Source organism: Scomber scombrus, chromosome 20, assembly GCF_963691925.1.
Source record: "Scomber scombrus chromosome 20, fScoSco1.1, whole genome shotgun sequence".
Taxonomy (NCBI): Eukaryota; Metazoa; Chordata; class Actinopteri; order Scombriformes; family Scombridae; genus Scomber; species Scomber scombrus.
In genome coordinates, this window is record NC_084989.1 from 16577827 (window position 1) to 16598704 (window position 20878).

General features: G+C 41.1%; 2 protein-coding genes across 2 annotated transcripts; one reads left to right on the forward strand and one right to left on the reverse strand.

The window, feature by feature from the left end:
- Positions 1-515: 515 nt before the first annotated feature.
- On the forward strand, positions 516-7060 carry msl2b (MSL complex subunit 2b). The gene is made up of 3 exons (XM_062441202.1): positions 516-684; positions 3112-4484; positions 5248-7060. Exons 1-3 carry the CDS (start codon positions 543-545, stop codon positions 5545-5547), a joined length of 1815 nt encoding a protein of 604 aa, XP_062297186.1. The 5' UTR covers positions 516-542; the 3' UTR covers positions 5548-7060.
- An 831-nt stretch (positions 7061-7891) lies between these two features.
- tnfsf10 (TNF superfamily member 10) lies at positions 7892-20799 on the reverse strand. The gene is made up of 6 exons (XM_062441204.1): positions 20588-20799; positions 19490-19615; positions 15778-15823; positions 15496-15612; positions 14275-14519; positions 7892-12194 (listed from the first exon to the last, which is right to left on the reverse strand). The coding sequence occupies exons 1-6, from the start codon at positions 20693-20695 to the stop codon at positions 11985-11987; spliced, it is 852 nt and encodes a 283-aa protein (XP_062297188.1). The 5' UTR covers positions 20696-20799; the 3' UTR covers positions 7892-11984.
- Between the last annotated feature and the right edge of the window lie 79 nt (positions 20800-20878).

A 20878-nucleotide genomic window follows, 5' to 3' on the forward strand; every position in this document is an offset into this window, starting at 1 on the left:
GCACTTTCTGGTTGGATTTTGGAGCCGCCGCTGCAGCTCATAAGTAACCCCGTTAAAAGGCCACCGGCGGCGGGGACGAGAGCGCACACATGATGCTTTACTGTGTGACCGTAACTTACGGATTGTATGGAAACAGACTTGGATGAACCGACGTTTTTATGCATGGTCGGCCTCCGTGTATTAAATGCACTTATTCTTTGAATATCTTCTCCCACCAATAAAAAGCAGCAGCAGCACTACTTCTTTCTTTCAGAGCTGGAGCATCACATTGAGGATGGATTGGATGTGACTGATCGTTAAGCGGTGCACGGGAACCGGGGTTGCTTCAGATAAATATATATTTATAAATATATGTGGGATTTACCGACTAAACCTATGCTCTCTTCAAAGCCGCCAGACTCCCTTGAAAAAAGCAGCGATTTAAGTTGTTTGCATATCTGTGTGACTTTGGTGTTTTAAAAAAAAGAAGACACGCATTAATACATCTTTTTACGGACTGCACCGGAGCGTACCGGAGCCCGGAGGGGGGCCAGGCTGCTGAGATGAACCCGGTGAATGCGACCTCTCTTTACGTGTCCGCGAGCCGGTCGGTGCTGCAGTGCGACCCCCGAGACCCTCGGGCCCTCGCGGAGCTCTGCAAGCTGCTGCCGTTTTTCCGCCAGTCTCTGTCCTGCTTGGTCTGCGGTGAGTGTGTCTAATTTTTAATCATTATTCATAGTATTATTATTATATTATGAGTGTTTTAATGTGATATTATGCTTGTGTTAATGTGGTTTTCGGTAACGTACGTTGTTGTCAGCTGTGAAAGCGAGCCTTTAACCGATGCCTCCTTCATGTACAGTCGGAAATATCTGTATTCCCTCATAAGTGCAGCACTAATGGAGCCAATTAATCACAAGTTAATTGATAAAAGCTTATGTTAAAAATTCTAATTTGTACATGATAAATCTTATTATTAATCGTATTATTATTATTATGATAATGGCCAAATTCCATGTCCATGAATGTACATTTATGGGTAATAAACCATGCTGCTTTATTGCATCTGGCAATGCGATCAAACAATACATTAATTCATTTCAATCATCCCTAAAAACAAATGCAATTAAAATTGTAACGCACTTCAGACATTGAGGTAGTTGTTTTCACATTTTCCCATGTTTTATAATGTTGTGCTGTTTTACATTGTATAAGGGAATTGTATTGTTTTGCTCCCTTTTTAAAGTTGTTTTACAGCTATAAGTATGGGTTATACAAGTTATGATGCTCTTACGGAGTAATACTATTGCTATTACTAATACTATATTCAAAATGTGTATTGTTAGTATTATATGTTTTAGTTGGGAGGCTCCATGACAGAAAACAGTAAATGCATATATATAACTAAAACTATAGTAGGTGTTTACACTTATTACACAGCTATACAATTAAAATGCTACTTATTTATAATGCAAATCAATAACAATAATAACAGGAAGTTATAGTGGGGGGTTTTATAATAGTGATAATAAAACATTGAAATGTGTCATTCTGTATAATGAGTACTCTAGTTACAATTGCTTATAATAGTTTATATTTTTAATGAAGTCAAACTGTGAGTGATTTTTTTAGTGCCATTTGTCTGCAAGTTAAAAATCTCAATTAGTAAAAATTGGCAGCAATTCAGAGAGAAAACCTTTTGATTTGTTTCAATATGACAAGTGAATTGATATAAATCAGTAAAATCTGGACTGTGGCATATCGAATTGTTATGAGCGTCCTTGTCATGCAGAAGTTGCAAAACCCCCTTTTGATACTTGAATTTCAAGGGGGTGAGACATTCAGAGAATGCAATTTAAGACATATGATATTTGTGCAGGTACACCAAAATAAGTATGCAGTATTTATCTCGTGAACTCTGAAGGTGCAGGTTTCCAGGGCGCCTTGAACGCAGCATAATTCACAGTTACACCCATCATGACACACCCCCCTCTGTGTGCTGTTTGGCAGCATCGGGGCGTTTCTCTGTTTATCTTGTTGAACAACATACCCTCCACATACTGGATGTTATGCACCAAATCTCCACCTCACTCTGCCAATCCCCAAAATAAGCAAAAAAAAGTGGGCAATAAAAAAGGGGGGAGTAGTGTTATTGAATGTATTATTTAGTATAGTGTTTATTTACTACTTTAAAGAACAGTGGCTGCTACTGTGCAGCGTAAAGTGGGCTGCGATTCAAGCGAGGGAGCTTTCTGTGGTTAGTCTGCTTGTCAGGTCGTAAATAAACTGCATCTTTGATTTATTTTGGTGGTATATTTAATGCATGGTTTTCACTGCTCATACATAATGCAGTAACTCTCCCTTAGTCATAGAGAGTGGATAGATACACCGCTCCCTGTTTCATGTTGTTTGTATGGCAGCAGAGGAAGCAAGGGGTGACCCTGTGTTGCAGGTTGTCAGTAAATGCACGGATGCATGGATTTTATATGAATTATTGATGTTTTATTTCTTATTTACCCCACTGAGTGTGAATTTAAAAAGTTATATTTGTGTTGCAATCACAGATAATTCACATCTGCTGTGTGAATAACGGATCAATATTAAGCAGTCTATACATTGTGTTAAATATAGGCTCACTGCCGTTGCGTGGGACTTATCAGACAGGCAGTGAGTGCACAGTGTGTAAGCTTTGCCGCTTCTCATGAATGGACCTTCATCCCTTTTTTCCCATCTGCAGCTGCACTCCCTAGCAACCAGCGTTGCTAAGGAAGCTCCTCTCAAAGAGCGGTTGTCATCAAGTCTGGCAATTTGACAGGAACCGCTCAGGTTTACAAATACATGTCAGTTTAAGGTTGGATCACAGCAAATGAGGAAGCAATAGTTTGTAAATCACTCATGTACTTACGCTATGCTGACATTTTTAAATTTAGAGTATAATGAGATTGTGGGATTTCGCAGACAGGATGTTGGTCTGATAAGATTTTATTGCCATACTTATGTTGATGATTCTGTGTTGCTTTTTATGGATGCTGTGAAAGTCTGTGAATTAATCAGTATGAGCTGTTTTGTTCCTGTGAAATGTTCCATTTGATGTATTAAAGCTTCCGATGTTTGTTCTCCCTCCATCTTCAGGTAACCTGCTGCAGGACCCCATCGCTCCCACCGACTCGTCATGTCAGCATTACGTCTGTCGAGGCTGTAAAGGTCAGAGGATGCAGCTGAAGCCGTCCTGTAGTTGGTGTAAGGACTATTCCCGCTTTGAGGAAAACAGGCAGCTCTCCTTGCTTGTCCACTGTTACAGAAAGCTCTGTCTCTACATCACTCAATCACCGCTCGCCCCGCACATAGCCAGCGCCGCCAGTGACTCGCCGGACCTCCAGGCCATCCTCAATGAGGGTCTCACGTTAGCTGAGAGCGAGCCGGAGGCGGAGGACATTTCAGACTCTGTTGGCCTGTCACAGACAGCCTCCACCTCAGAGGTGGTCCATCCTGATGAAACTCCCCTTTTGAAGGAGCTCAAGGGGGAGGACTCAGGCCCTGTGAGCATTAACGGACTACATGATTGTAACGGCCTGGTCAGTTCAGACACACTGCAATCCATCACCATAGAAACAGGTGGAAGCGTTGCTAAGCAGGAGAGCTTTTCGGAGGAGATCCCGGTGTGCGTGAGCGTCACAGGGACCGGAGAAGCAGGACTTTGTGACATCAGCACTTTCGGGGATGACCTGAAACATGGCGGGGGGCCGTTGTTGTTGAGTGTTGAGGATGTGCTTAGGACACTGGAGACAGACACTGACCCTGACCCCATCCCCCAGCCGGACTGCCCCTCCGTACCTCAGTCCAGCCTCAACGGGCCTCACTGCCCATCTGGCCCCAACTCCTGCCGCCTGGTCCCCTCCCTCCCCACAGAGAACAGCCCTCGCCCCCTCCAACCTCACCCGCAGCCCTGTCTGCAGCCCCCACCTCAACCCTCCACGGTTGTCCCCCGTGTCCCCCCTCGGTGCCACCGCAAGCGCTCCCGCTCAGAAAGCGATAGCGAGAAGGTGCAGCCCCTCCCCATCTCCAGCCTCCTACGAGGGCCTCCCCTCGGTGCCAACAGCTCCCCCCACCACCTTAACCCTGGTGCCACCACCAAACAGGAGCCCAAGTTCCCTGCAGCAACGCCCCACCCCCACCTGGCACCTGTGCCTAACGGTGGACCCCCTAAGGTGGGCAAGACTGTGCTCGTTTCCAACAAGGGGCTGAAAAAGACTGTGGAACATCACGGGGGCCCTAAGAAGGCTTACACAAAAGCCAGGCAAGGGGCCCCCAAGCCTCGCGCCCAACCCCGTGACCGGGTACCCCCTCACCCTCATGCTCACCCCCTGACACACCCACCCAGCCCTTCAAAGCCACTGTATAAGAAGCCTGTGGAGAAGAAGGGCTGCAAGTGCGGCCGAGCCACACAGAACCCCTCCGTGTTGACCTGTAGGGGGCAGCGCTGCCCCTGCTACTCAAACCGCAAGGTGAGAACAACGCTGGCACCCCCACCCCACCAACTCCACCCTCTGCTGCCTCACTCAGTGTCTTCTGTCAACAATCGCGTAGCTGTTGATGATGGGAAACATCTAAATGACCGACAACATACTGTGGAGATACTAACATACTTAACTGCTGTCTTATAGTAACTGGTTGTGTTTGTTTTTACATCGCATAGTTTCATGACTAATTTGTTAATTTGGGAGTGACGCACTGTGTTGAAATATATGTGATACAGTCATACAGAGCTTTGAATATTAGGGAAGTTAGACTAGCTGTGATTCCCAAACTTTCTAAAACCACAACATCCTTTCATAAAAATTTACTTTTCATGGCGCTGTTGGTTAAAATGTGTGGTAAAACATTAATTAAAACAAAATTAGTTATTTGTAGTTATTTATAGTTATAAATTAAATTGTAGGAAAAGCAGCAACTACAGTGAATGACAGTGGCTGTTGTGGATTTGAACTTTCCACATTTCTCCAGACAAAACAATCTCAGCTGAAGGTCGGCCGGCCTGTCTGCTCTGGATTGTTACTCAGCCTTTGTCTAAACTATTCATGTTGGTATTAATCTGAGCACTCCTCTGATCTCTATCCATGTTGACAGCTTGTAAACTCAAAATGTCACAAACACAAGAAAAAATTAGAAGCAGTCAGCAGCAATTCAAGATTAAGTCCACTCATGACATGCATCCTTAGTTTTTATCGTTGTATATATGTCATCATTAATTCTGATTCTCATTCGTAGGCGTGTCTGGACTGTATCTGCCGCGGCTGCCAGAACTCCTACATGGCCAACGGAGAGAAGAAGCTGGAGGCCTTCGCGGTGCCAGAGAAAGCTCTGGAACAGACCCGGCTCACGCTGGGCATCAACCTCACCAGTATCACTGCGGCGGCCCTCCGTAGCCCGGCCACCAGCTCCCCCGGCAACACCCTCCTCAACGTCACCGCGGGTACGGGGGCACCCGTCACAGCCACCTTCCTGTCGGGGGCGGGTCATGACAACAGGGGCTTTGACGATTCACTGGAGATGCGGTTTGACTGTTGAGGTCCCACCACCCCCACTCTCCCCCCTCCTCCCCCTCTCCCCCTTCCGGTCAGTCGTCACGCACATTCCCTGCCCCGCCAGCTGAGCGTTATCCATCGGGTCGTGACAGGGACTTGTGGTGGCGGAGCCAGAACAAGGCAGCTACAGTGACAGGCGGTTGTGAGGGTCACCAGCTGACGCTGAGGAGTCACCCTCCGTCCTTCGCCCGAAACTGCACCATGCTTGTGGTTTTGCATACAGATGCAGAGTGGAAGAGAAGAACAAAGAGACAGAGATGTAGCGTTACTGTATGTGCAGAGATTTAATTTCAGTGGGGATAGAGTTTTTTTTCTTTTGTTTTCTTCTCTACTATGGGTAATGTGTAGAGCATGTTGTGTAGCTAAGTCGGGGGTGTTGGCCAGGCTGTGGTCGGTCACACATCTGTGCGTGTGTGTGTGTGTACGTGTGTGTGCGCCCGTGTGCGTGCGTGTGTGCATGTGAGTGTGTATGAATGAGGGGAAGGGTTTGGCTTGGAAATTAACGTTATTAGCAGGAACGGAGACATCATCGTCATCATCAGAGACTGGTGTAATTTATATAAAAGAACTTTTTGTACATGGACTCATCAGTTTCCATTTAAGAAGACATTTTATGATATATTTTATAAGTTGCATTAAAACAAATGGAAGCCGGAGCAGGGTACACCTGCACTCAACCAGAATATTTCACACAGGCTAAAAGAGGCAGAAGTGTAGGTTTACAGTATTTGGTGAATTATGTTATACCACTAGATGCAAAGACCCCTGAAAAAAAATTACAGAACCGCTAAAAACATCTTGAATGATATTTCTGAAGGTTTTGAGAACACCACCACCAGCCAAATGTGAGCTTTGTTTTTGTGTGTCCAATGTTTCTACTCCGTCAGCCACTGTCGCAGATCATTCAGAGGTCCTCTTGTATATTAATAAACAAATATATTTAATGGTGAATTTTGTAGTCAATCAACCGTTGTGGCTGATGGAAGATAAACCTCTTCCCTGTTTTCTGTGGAAAAGAAGGGTCCGTTAATCTGTTAACCATGTGTGTGTTCTTGTATTAAGCACTTTTTCCACTCTCACACTGGCCACACACCTCAAAACCACCCAATGTTTTTACTTGTGTTAAAAACTCTGGTTGATTGCAGGCCCTGCGCGTTGTTTTTCACCAGTTATGGTTTCTGGAAGCTACACACATGCTGCTAAATACCACAAAGGACTCAAGAAGGGGAGCACACCTGTTTTCCTTGTCTTTTGTTCTGTTTTTTTTTTTTTTTTTTTTTAAATTCGCATTAACAACATTTGCAGTATTTATTGGACGTCTCCTAACATATGCTACATGTTGGGCGTCAGTTCTGCCTGTCAGAGTCTGTCGATCCGGTCTGGTCTGGACTGTTCTGTCTCGGTTAAGTTGCTGTCTTCTTCTTAGTGTTAGTTTCTGGTGTCTCCAAAACTCTTTTTTTTTTTTGTTCTCCCTCGGGGCATTTAAATACCTGTAATATAACTGTAACATATTTCCACAAAAAAGAAAGAAAATCAAAAACTTAAATGTGTTGTGTGATTATTTATTTTATTGACCTTTTTTTATATCATTATTAAAAATATATATTTATCTGTGAACACAGCAGCTGCAGTGTGAAACCTCAGTCTGCTGTTTTCTGAGGTGTTGATGGTGTTTGTTTGCACTGCTGCATCTAGACAGCAGAGGGCAGCATAGAGCTTCATGCTGCTCTGTAATCAGCTCCAAGAAAGGAGGAATTACCTTCCGTATTCAGACACTTTTCAACATGAATTTGCAGAGTTCTGCTACAATTTCCAAGTTTTCATCTGTTATAAAACTGCACAAACTGAAATTATTCAACTTGGAGCCATTAGAAAACCTACAATGAAATGATCTGCATCATTTTGTTCTGTGATTTCTTTCTGTAAGTTTGGCAGTTATTGTAACTTTTTTTTGCTCTCTTGCTTTCATCAAGATGTCTGATTATCATATGGCTGACACCATTGATACTTGAGTAACCTACTCTGAATTATACCATTGATTACCATCATCTTTTTAAAATAGTTTTTGCAAAATTGGTTCAGAAGTTTACAAGAGAAATATAAATGTAAATACAAAACATCTTTCAAAAACTATTTCATTTAACATTCAACATTTTTATGTATATTTGTGCATCTACTAGGAGTAATATTTTTCTATTTATTTTAAAAAGCTGACAGTAATGATATTTTTTTTTAGTATCGATGGTGAACTAATCAATAGACCAGATATGAGTTCAGACTCCCTGATGAAGGTGGACGGCTGCTACCAAACTCAAAATTATAAGTGCTAATTTTACAGTGTCTTTATTTCACATATTTACATACAAACAGATTTGCTTATTTACATTCACATTTAGTTTTGATCTATCCAGCAAACAAATCCATTTTATTTCATATTCTGCGGCCTGATTAGTGTCCAGTTTCATCTTTTTTGGTGCCTTTCAGGTGCTGAAGCTGCAGCTGATGAAGAAGACTGACTGCAGGTGGATGTTTCCAGTTACGGAGGATAAATGTAAGATACAGTCTATATTTACATCAGTGTCTCTTGTTGCACTGATCAGATGAATTTAAAAAACATGGTAACATCCACAAACATCACTATCCAATAACTGAAACACAAAACTGCTCAAATAAAGCTTTAAAGGCCGCAGCTAACCATTTTTCACCACATTTGGTCCTAGAGTATACATTTCCCACAGTAATCGTTCTGGATAACAAAACTGAAACTATCATTTAAAAAGAAAAGTCTACACATTCAAACCACAAACAAAAATTGAAAAGATGGGTTCACACTTTTTCTTGTTTTAAAACAGAAGTCAGGTGTCCATATGAACAATGAAAGATGTTTTCTTTGCTGTAATCATTCCTCCTGTTCATACTGACCATTAAAGGATCCCCTTCAAATATGCGTTCAATTTAAGTGATGGGGGCCAAAATCCACAGTCATTTAGAACAGAAATACATTTAAAAGTTTATCTGAAGCTTGTATGAGTCTTCAGCAGTCTGAGTTAGTCATATAAAGCAGCTATCTGCCACGTGTACAGTCTTTTTTAAGGATCAAATTCCGTCTTTGTGAATTGGCTCTAAAAAGACTAACGTTTAAAGATATCTACTGTACTTGATTTGACTCATTTGGACGGCTGAAGCTTCATATTGAATTCAAATACATTTTTAAATACATTTCTGCACAGAAGGAGGACTGTGGATTTTGGCCCCATCACTTACATTGTAAGTGCATTGTGAAGAGATCTTCTAATAGTCAGTATGAACAGGAGGAATGATTACAGTAGGAAAAACAGTTTTCAGTTCATTTGAGCTGCTGACTGCTGTTTTAAGACAGACTTGATCAATTGTGAGCCCATCCTTTAAGGAGCATGACATCTTGTAGTATTTACATAAATAACATATTGCTACACTGAGTGCTGCGTTCATGTCATATTGGAAAAAGGAACAAAAACATGTTTATTTATTTTTTAAAAACTACTGACAGCTGGATGTATCAGTGAATGTTACAGATTGAGCTTGCAGATTCATTCTTTACCTTGGAAATAGTTTGCAATCTACTAGATTTCATCTGGAGCTTTCACCCTCATCTCATGGCCTTCATCAGCTGATCATCATAGAGATTGCTCAGTTATCATGTGACCTACAGCAGTTAGGGTAACATGATAACATGTGGTTTTATGCAGGGTTGTATTTTCTTCTTCCACTGATAAAGACCACAAATTGAAAGCTCCATAAAAAAATCTTGTAAGTGAAACTTCAGCTCATAATTACTTGTCAAACATAACTGAGCATTTTAGTTCAGGCAGCATCGGCTGATTTGCTGCAGTGTTCACTACAGCAGTTCATATCACCAGGAGGAAAAATCCATATTTCAGCTCTTAGGAGGTTTATATGAATGATTGTTTTCTGAGTGTGCGGATCACATCTGCAGTTAATCCAACATGACACGAATACCAACTGTGGCGGAGTGTTTAATGCACCGTTGGACAATGGCTGCGATGGACGAGCCAACATGCTGGAGGACTGACAGCAGAAGGAGAGACTATGGTGCAGCCAACAGAAACACATCACCAGTCCTGACGTGTAAGCAGCAGTTTTTAAAAAAAAACAAACTTGACTGTAAAACTCATAAAGGAAGAGGTGAAGTTACTACACCTCCTGTTCTGTTGGCAGGTCTACATTCATCATCAGTAAACTGTCCATTATGTTCAAGCCTCCATCCTCACATTTGTCACCTCATTGAGGAAAAATTAAGAGTGGAGGACAGAACCCAAATTTGCAGACTGATTTGAAAAATAAACACAAAACATAGCTAATTATTTACATCTTTACATATACGCACATACTAAAACATATTATAATATATGTTGATGGACTCAGATAAACACTAATGTCCACCTGAGAAGAAACGGTTCTTAGAGGCAGAAGCTGTTTTCTCAGTAAAGGAGGAAAAGTGGGGGAGTGAATAATCTGCAAGCTTCTAAAGAAACATTTGTGAAACTGTGACTTTGTCAGTAAATTACAAGCCAATTTCACAGGGTGTTTTGGATCAAATAGAAAACAATTAAATTTTTTTTAAAAAGCAATATAGCCATAATTGGTTATCCTCACGAGTTGACAAGGTTTGGTATAAACCAGAAAGACCAATAATTGTGTTAAAATGGGGAACATAGCACATACTTGGCATACAGCTTGGGATCTTTATACACAACAGTTTCAAGGCTTTAAAGCAAACTATGACGGATTTGTTAATTGGTTTTTGTAAACACAACGTTCAAAGTCGCCCCGCTCTCCCCAGCTCAACAATACCAGAGAGAGAGGGAGAGTAGTGGTGGTCAAGTGAGCTAGTGAATGAGGAGAGGGAGCAGCACTAGTGAGAACAAAGCACTGAATCAGATTTTCTGATTGTTTTATAGCGGTAATGATCTAAAGCACGAATAAATACGCCCACACCTCCGCACAACCCTGCAGGACAGTGCCACATTGCTGGATTTTGTGTGAATGCAGCAGAGCTTCATCCAGTCTGCTGAAGCCTATCTGCTCTGTGTGTGTGTAGCAGAGAGACAGAGGGTGCTTTACCCATACTGCCATACTATTTAGTATGCCAGAAAAAGATAAAGTATGTCCCAACATTTCAAATTGCAGTATGCAAAAAAACGTACCAGGATGTCCCACTACCTCCAGTCGCATTTGACAGTATGCAGGCCAGCATGCTTTTCTAGCTATTCTGACCCACAGTCCTTTGCACAGTGGATGATACGTCACAACGACTGAGCCGCTGAGAGCCCAGACCAATGACAGATGAAGTACTATTTATATTGCATGCAACAGTACAGACTTTGTAAGGGCAGCTGCAGTACATACTAAAAGGAGAAAGCAGGAGTATGTGAATGGGGATGCAGCCGGAGACAGCAATGTTACTTTATCGGTACGAGTCCAGATTGTGTGCTGTTATTGGCTGGGGGCTACACACCTACTACCTAAAGGTTGATACCCAAAAACGTCTACATATCGTTTACATGTTCTGGCTCTCATATACGTTTAGGGGTTTTTTACATCTACAATTCATCATGAATTCCAGGCAATCTGACGGTGACCAAGATATTCAACTCATCTCTTGCAACTTGACGTCTAAAATGGTGCCTCTACTGAGAATTAAGTCAGAAAAACTGCAATGATTGGCAATTTATGGACAATTTATAGTTCAAGGGTCAAAGGAAGAGCAGCAAGAATTGTGCAGATGAGCAAATATCATTATTCAAATCAGTGATGATGCTTAGTCATTACTTATCTGATTTTATATCAAATAAGCCACCATGCAAATTTCATAAAATACTTTTGATTGTAGCTGTGCCTGACAGGATGGTAACTTAATGTTTCTGCTTAGTCATGTGTGCTTTGTTTATGAAAAAGTAATGTATGTTTTCAATTATATTTTGTCTGAAGTGTCTTCTCAGGTTTAGGTGGAAAATTCACTTTAACTTTGGCTCCTCACACTGACATCAATGACTGAGATTATTTCTGCCTCCAAGAAATGTTTGTGGAACAAAACCATCTCCATCTATCACACTAACCTTGACGCACACATCTGTTTGGTTTGTTTTTTTCTTTAGTGATATGCACATACTAAACACACGGCCCCAAATCCATGTCAGTCTTTTCCTTCTTCTCCACCCACGAAACCAGTGTTGCCAAATTTTTTGGGTTGTTATTCTGAACAAAAGGAAGACAGTCTTCCCTGTGACTCCTTGTTTCAGCTTTTCACCAAGTGATCATCTAAGGTTCATTATTAGGAAACGTCTTGAGGCTTCAACAATTTGATATACCGACAATAAAAACATGATGGTGTCCACAGAGCTGGAGATTTCTCCAGATCTAACTGATGAGAAACGCTCCAAAGAAGCTGCTTTTCTCGTCCATGTCCACAGCAGAGGCGTTGGTCACAGTGACAAACAGGCGGTCGCCGGTGCTGAGTGGGAACAACCCCCCCTGGTGGGCGGAGTGCAGAGAGAACTGGGAACCCCGGGACCAGCAGGAGGTTCGGCTCGTCTTCATCAGCAGGATGGGAACCGGGTAGGAGCTCACCTGATGGGAGAGGGAGAGGTGAGTAAGCGAACTGAAGCATTTGTGGTGCGTCAGTGGGTCACATGATGGTCTGGATTTGTAGCTTTCAGGACGTAAAGTCAGTCTTCAACAAAAGTGCTTCGCCAATAAACATCAGTCAAGAACCAACACCAACAGACTCGAGAGATATCAATCTATCAATGAAATGATTGATTCATAACACTGCTGGATTACTAGTTAGCATTATTTATGGTTGTAACTATGTGTGAAAAGGTTGCCCTGCTTCCTTTTCACTAGGCCCCGGACCCTAACATCACTATTGTTTTTGGTGTTAAATAATTTCAGTTCAATGTTTCTGTTAAATTATCAGTCAAGTTTCACAAATAATGGAATACAGATTTCTGTCGGTCAGGTTGTTTCACCATTTTGTTGAAAGGGTTCAGTCCTTTAATGTCAGAGTTTTAACATTGGGGCAGATCGTTTCCTCAATCAGTGATAGTGACAACCGGTGTGCATCATTGCCTGAACTCAGCAGTGAGTCACAGCCCTGTCAGGTTGAAATGGGAAGGATAAAACTGTTATGCTCTAAATTATATTCTGTATAATTTGATGTAGTCACAGCTGTGCGTGTATAACGGAGTAGGATTGAGTAGGGAAGAGATGAGGTGGCAGCTTGAGGCTGCAGATTTTATTTATTTGTTCTTTGCTTCAGCTTCAGTTATTATTGTTGAATTTCCTGGGGTTCATTTTTGCCTCTTTTTCATAAATATTTTTAAAAAACATCATCTTTTTTAGCACAAACCATGCCAAATTACATCCTCTGCCCTTGTTATCTAGTGTAATCATCTGTGATCTTTTTGTTTTTGATTAATTAAAATATTCTTGGCAAATGTTTTCACTTAAGTCGATCATGCACCGTTACAAGAATTCACCTCCAGCTGTACAAAAATCATCAATTACAGTCCAGTTAACTTTAGTTATCTCAGTTCAACAATCTTGCTTGGTTGGACTTTTATTACATTATCTGGTAACTTAATATGTGAACATAGTTAGAATATTTCTTCTTCTTTCGACTTTTCCCATTAGGCATCTTCACTATGGATCATCCATTTCCATCTCTTCCTGTCCTCTGCATCTTCCTCTGTTGTGCCAAACACCTGCATGTCTTCCCTCAACATATCTATAAACTTCTTTGGAATTCCTCTTGCCTGGCAGCTCAGCATCTTCAGCATCCTTCCCTAAATAAAACCAGCATGTCTCCTCTGCACATGTCCAAAACCTCTAAATCTCGCCTCTCTCACTTTGTCTCCAAAACCTCCAACTTGAGCTGTCCTTCTTATATACTCCATTCATAATCCTGTCTATCCTCATCACTCTCAATGCAAATCTTAGCATCTTCTACTCTGCCACCTGCAGCTCCGCCTGCTATCTTTTCGTCAGTGTCACCACCTCCAAACCATGAAACAATGCTGCATTGCTACCCTCTCACAAACCTTCTCTTTCACCTTCCTGTTACAGATCACTCCTGACACTCTTCTCCACCCCACCTGCCTCTCCCTTGCTTGTACTTTTATCACATGCTTGTTAAAGTACTATATTTATTTAGGGACACATGCCTTCATATTAATTTTTTCTTGAATAGATATACATTTAGTTTTAGCTGACAAAGCAAGAAGTGAGTGGGTTTGATGTTTACCGTGATGTGATGCAACACATGCTCACTGTCTGGCTTCACATTACTCATTTGAAATTTGATTAGTCAGAGTCAAAGTACACTTCAATCCAAAGACACTGTCCTGCTGTGAATCATCAGTCTGTGTTTTTTATTGCACCACAGATAAAACTAACAGACTAAACCAAGAGAAAAATAATTACATCTGCTGAAAAGAAGTATGTGGTTTGAAAAAAACTGGCTGATAAAGAAAATTGAAAATCCAAAGAAGATTTGATAACGTTATTTAATCAGTGATTTTAAAACACTCATCACCTCATTCTAACTGGAAAAAGTATAGTTTTAATATTTGCATGAGTTTAAATTTAATCAAAATGACTTTCCACAATTGTGTTAAGAACAGATCAAATTACTGGCAGGGAACCTAACCTTTTTATAGATGTACTGCAGCAGGGGTCTTCCTCTGTCCTCTGCCTCCTCGCCGCCCTCGCTATCATCCTCCAGGGAGTGAGTGTGTCTGAAGTAGGTCTGGGCGTAGACGTAGTAGAGGCCAGGCTGCGGCACCACCAGCTCCCCATCCACCAGCTGGACGTCCTGGAGGAAGGCCAGGCCCTTCTGCCCTTCCCACCATGAAATCTTCTGGCCCTGAACGCGACGCCCTGCGGAGGTTGGAGCTGTAGAAAACAAACACATTCGGATTGAAATGATCACAGTGCACAAGGTGATGATTTGTTATGTAGCACATTTCCACCAAAATGAAAGAAGGAAAATGAAACTAGGTCAAAAATATGAAAGCATGTCAAACTGATAACTTTGAGATGATGATATTTTCAATTTACAAAGTCATAACTATGAGAGATTAAAGGACCAGTGTGTAGGATTTAGTGGCATCTAGTGGTGAGGTTGCGGATTGCAGCCAACTGAGTCCCCTATCCCCTTCCAAGCGTGTGGAAAAAGCCACTGTGGCCACGAAACAAGAAAGGTTTCCTCTAGGGCAGAGTGTTTGGTTTGTCCATTCTGGGCTACTGTAGAAACATGGCAGTATGACATGGAAGAAGACCTGCTCTTTATCTAGATATAAAGGCTCATTCTAAGGTAATGAAAACTTATTTTCAGGTGATTATACACTATTTAAAACAGTTAGGAATATTATATTCCATTTCTAAAAATATTTCTACCAATAGATGTCCATAAATTTGACACACCGGTCTTTAAAGTCAAAATGTATTAAATGGATAAAAAGTGAGGGATGATAAAAGACAAAGTCAAATTAATGAGATTTTAAGTCGATTTTTAACTTTTTGGGTTACAAATTCAAGATTTACTGAATCTAAATTATGATATATCTTTTTTTGACATCCTGTCATGTTGACTAATGGCCACACTAAGATTCAGACATTGAGCAAATTAAAATGGCATCTAGTGCAGGCTGATAAAGTTTAAAAACTAGCTTTGGTCTCTGCCTTTAGATGACACCGTTAAACTAAAACACATGCCTACTTAGCTTTGCAAAACTACAACAAGCAAAGCAAAGTTTGAACGCTAGTAGATCTGATCACCAATCAGTAAATTCTTTGTTTACTTTCTGTCCCTTTACAATCCAGACGATCTACTTGAATCTTGTCATGTATCATTTCAGCAGGACCTCACCTCCTCCGTCTCGCTCAAGTTTAGGCACAAAGCTGCCTGTGACGTGGGCTGCTACTTTGGGGCGAGGTGAAGCCCTGTCCTCCATTACAAGTGAGGGAAGCACCCGAGATACTTCATCTAATGTGGAAAAATGAGAAAAACAATATAAGTTATACGACAAGTTTCTGAAGAAAATGTAATTATCCTCTGTACTGATTAGAACTACTTGAGTAGCCTACTCTGAATTATATATTTTTTACCATTTCAACAGCTGGTTTTAAGTTTTTGGTTTGGTTTTCTCACCTCTTACTGCAGACGAAATCTGCCTCTGGTACCGCTGAGACAAAGACTGCAGGACAACAGTAGAAAACGTTTATAAGAGAATGCATGAATTTATTTTTGATTCATTCCTCTTTAATACGTCTCCAAGAAAACAACACATAGAAAAGCATTTCCCCCAAATATGTTGAAACATTAAAGTCAGGAAATTGTTTCCAAAGTGCGTTTAAGTGGATAGTGGAAAAATGGATCCAATACAAAACAAAACAAAAAAACCAATGAGACTTAAAACTTAAAAGTACAATAAACATATCGAACTTCTGCCAAGAAGAACAATCAACTCAGTTCACAGTCCTGCCAAGCGTCTTGATGTTCGATTTTGACCCTGAAAACCTGCTGACATCAGGATCAGGAAGTTTACACTGGTGAGTAAAAAGGAGCCTTCATGTTCAGATCGAGTAACCGATCCTTTCCCGGTAATCAACTCTTCCTCCTCCTCCCCTCGTACTTGAAGTTTCTTGACCCATTGTGTTGGCCCCAAAAGACGCACAGACCGCCAAACTGATGACAACAATTTTCTCCAATTTAGTGGAATCTGGATGTGTTTGTGTCAGTTTTTAAATGCAAGATGGACATGTTATATAACAGATTGTTTTTCCATAATCATATACTGAATTGGTCATGTTGGTGTTGGTTGTGTTGAAGGAGAAAAGTTTCACCAGTGTTGTTGCAGTTTCTACTGGTGTCCAGCAGAGGTTGCAAAGGTTAACAATTCCTCCTTTAAAAATATTTTTACAGCTAAAGCAATAAGTGAGAGGAGTTGAAAGAAAACAAGTCATTTATGAGCTGAATTTACCTGCAGTTCAGACAGCGAGACAGAATTTATGAGTTATAAGTCCCCTGAAGTTTCTCTCAGACTCATTTTCTCATTAAGTTTGACATGTTTCTGCATGAAACAGGAGATGAACTAAGACTTCATTTTAAGGGAGGACAGGAGGAAATTTAAATTAAGACCTGCAGGTTTTATCTGATGGATTTTTTTTTTGTGGACTTTATATAAATGCACTCCAGTTCCTCATAAAATAGCAGCTCAAACAATGCTAGACACTTTGTAATTGAATATATTTAACAGATGCCATGTTTCTCCCATACTGTATGTGGCAGAGAAACTTTAAATCATAGTTTTTTGTGTGTGTGTGTGTGTGTTTCCTAAGTGTAGTCTTTACTTCTGGCATTTTTACCCATTATTTCCAAAATCATTACCTCTTATTTAGAGCCTGATCCTTTACGAATCATCCTCGGCTCACCTGGGTCAACAGTGAATCTTTCTTTCGAAAACGAATACATATTTGAAGAAATCTAATATGCCAACCATTAAAATTCGTCTGGATTAATACTTTAAATGTAGAAAAGATTCAGTACTCTCCAAATACTCGAAATTCTCAATGCTCAACCTAGAATTACTCATCATTAAATACCTTGCAGCTTGAAATTAGAGGATGATCTATTATTTCACAGTATTGTACAAACATAAGTAAGATTTACAGGGAACTTGCATGTGCTTGGGTACAGTTTTCTACATTGTTTGCTGCTTTCCTTCCTTCTTTCCTCCTTTGTGCTGTTACGGCTCTACTTTTCACTCACTAATTGAATGTCACTTGATACTTTTATGTCACTGGCTGCAACTGGATCACTGTTATTTGAAGATGTGCAGCAAAAAGCTCAATGAATTATGTTCAATAAACACTGCTGTAATAAAATGCTATTTCTTATTTTATGAGACTCTTAAATGTAAATTCATTAAGCGTCCTGAGTTAAAGGCATGACAATCTAATATGCTGGGTCAAACTGTTCCAGCTCTGTGTTTATGTTCAGAACTAAATTTAATCAAGCAGCCGAGTCAGAAAATACCCGACTTGAGTTATTTAGGAGCGCAGCAAAGTCAAAAGAGGAGGAGAATCAGAGGAAGGGAACGAAAACAAATAGCACATACAAATAGAAAGTAAAGAGAAAAGAATAAACTGTGTGTGTGTGTGTGTGTGTGTGTGTGTGTGTGTGTGTGTGTGTGTGTGTGTGTGTGTGTGTGTGTGTGTGTGTGTGTGTGTGTGTGTGTGTGTTCGTGCATGTGTGTGTGTGTGTGTGTGTTCGTGCATGTGTGTGTGCATGTGTGTTCAGGGCAGGTGAATGCATTCCTCTGCTGATTAAACCACACAGGATCACATCACATCTCCAGCTATGAAGGAGCTCATTGTGCAGTCTGCAGACAGTGATTTGGATCATTTCAGCATATTTTCTTTTCTTCTGCTGCTGATGTTCAGAGCTGAGATCAGCAGCACAGGAAGCCCCCGGAGAACGATAACAATAATAACTTTGTGACTTCATCACTTTACTGCACTTACGAGGACCCAGATGTCCTCACAAGACACTTTGCTGCTCCTCGCCTCTTTAAGTTGGAACAATTGAAGATAGAAGTCAAAAATCTTTCAAAAACCTCTCACAAATTTAGTTTTCGCTAGTGTTATCCAAACAGCAGGATTTAGTGCATTTGTCTGGGACTATTTTCAGTGGCAGATTAAAACACATTTGGTGCTCTAGTTAGTATTTCTGTTTTGAAGACTATGTGTGTGCTTGAGTCTAGATAATTACAATGTGTGTTTCAATGGTGTTTTATAATTTATACCTGCAAGGACAATATTTTACCAACGTTTCAATTAATTTGCTGCAATGAATTCATGTTTTCTTTCCTTTTTAGGAGAAACATAAATCAACTTTTCCACTACTATTATCTGTCTTTTTAAGTTTAATAGAAAACTAGGTCAGCATAATATCCTCAAGATTAAAGACATAAATCTTTAAAAACGGCTCACAAATGTGTTCTAGGGACAATTTTCAGTGGCGGATTAATACACATTGGCTTCTATAGTGAATATATCCAGTAGCAGGACGGTTAATGTGATGTGAGTCAGAATTACAGTGTGTGCATGTGTTAATGCTTTTTTATTTGGCACATGAATCTAAAACAGTAGAAAACGAGATTCACTTCTTTTTTTTTAACTGTATAATGTGGTATTGCTACAAGATGAGCTGGGTCATCTTTTTGGGGGTTAAAGGAATCGAGTCCCACTTTGTTCAAGGTGTTAAGACTTTACTTTACTGCACTCATAACTGAACAGTTTTCATATCTGCATGATATAAGTGTTTGTGATTTATAACTTATTTATAACTCAAAACAGCATTAAGTGTTGTTTGTTTGACTCTTGTTTCCTTGAGAAAACTGTGGGTTGACTCAAATATAATCATCAAGGGAAAACATTAAGTTGTGGGAAGGATCACTGAAGAAACTCTGGAATAATAATAATAACAATAATAATGATGTAGCTGCTTTATCACTTGATTTGTTGGCATTTGCAGCCCTTTCGGCTTTAAGTGTAGGGGGGGTTAGTAATGTCTCGAAACTCCAGTGGGTGGGGAGTTTTTGATCCAGTGCAGGAGACGAAAACTGAACTCTGAAAGCCAGAATTCGCAGCCGCCAGCCAAGTAATAATTGAGTCATTAATACCAATCAACAAGCGCTGATATGTGGAATTTATTTAGAGTGTGTGTGGGGGGGGGGGGGGGGGGGGGGGGGGGGGGGGGTGAAATCATACTTGGTACCACATGAAAGTAAGAATTACAGTGGGTCTGAGATTTTAAATGAGGGTTTAAGTTTTAGTGGTCAGGGTTCGGATCATGGTACCTTTTCGATGAGCAGGTGAAGCTGCTGAGTGACCTGCCAGCATGGATCACCTCGTACAGCCGTGATGCTCTGCAGGTCAGCGCCCGTCAGACAGGAAACACTGCTCCTGGCAAACGTCTCCTTCATCTGCACAGAGTGGAAATGTCAAGAGGAGTGTCAAACTATTAGACGTGAACATCTCTTTCAACGTCTTGTCCTGATGTTGGAGGTATTCCTGCAATTAACTGTGTTTTCCTCACCGGTTTATTTGTAAGGATAGCATTTAATCAACCTTTAAATGAATGTGTTGCACAATTAGATTGAGATTCACCTTTTTGTGAGAGAAATAAATGAACTTTTCCACTATTATTATCTTTCTTTTTAAGATTTACTAGGAAACTAAGTCAATATAATTCCCTGGCATTTGTCCTTCTTCTTTGTTTTTCATCTGTTCGGTTTTCATTTTCCCATATATTGCTGCTACATCTCGTCTGGGTTAATGGTTAATTCCTGTAAACACAGACTGAGAGTTGTTGGACTTCATCCAGGTAACCAAAGGACTCCGGCTTCACCAAAACAAGCAGAGTGAGTCCAACACACGCACACACACATGAAACGTGTGTGTGCGTGAAACTCTGTAGAAACTCTTCCCGATAATCGCAGCTAATCATAAAAATAGCTGCCGTCTACCTCTGCTGCTGCTGGAGCTCTTTTTACTTCCTTGTCCTCTTTTCTGTTTGCAAAGGGAAAAAAGAAAGTATATCTTTGCATGAAATCTCACTGTGCAAAGTGTGAAAGCAACATCCAGTATGTGGCCTGCTTTGCATTCTGCAAAAAAAAAGGAAAATAAATGTGGACTATTTGTTCTCTGGAGCGCAGCAGCAGAACCAGGAGCGCAAGAACGCGTTTCTTTAAATGTTATCATCATTAAATAATGAGTAAAACGACTATAATCATTACAGTGAGGTGCTCGGGGTCAACGACAAGTCTAAATTTCATGCTGGTGCGTTCAAAAGCCCACCAATGTCGCACAAATATTGCAGTGCGCACTACATGGCAATGCGTAAAAGCCTCAGCGCGTCTCCGGTTCACCAATCCAAACCTCTAAGTTTTCCTTACCGAGTTGAGAGCAGTGGTGAAGTGCAGCACAGTGATGGTGACGACAACAGTCTGCAGCAGGACCGCCAGCAGCAGCAGAACCCCGAGCTTCGGACCGGAGCCCGTCATAACGACAGACCGCCGTCCGGTACCCGACCAGCGCCGTCCCGTCCCGTCCCGTCCCCAGGCTTCCAGAACAAGAACAATGGCAGAGAGCTGACTCTTAACTTCTACCCTCCCAGTCCCCTGCACGGAGGAGGAGGAGGAGGAGGAGGCGGGGCCCGCATTGAGAACAAGAGTTTTTCCTTCTTT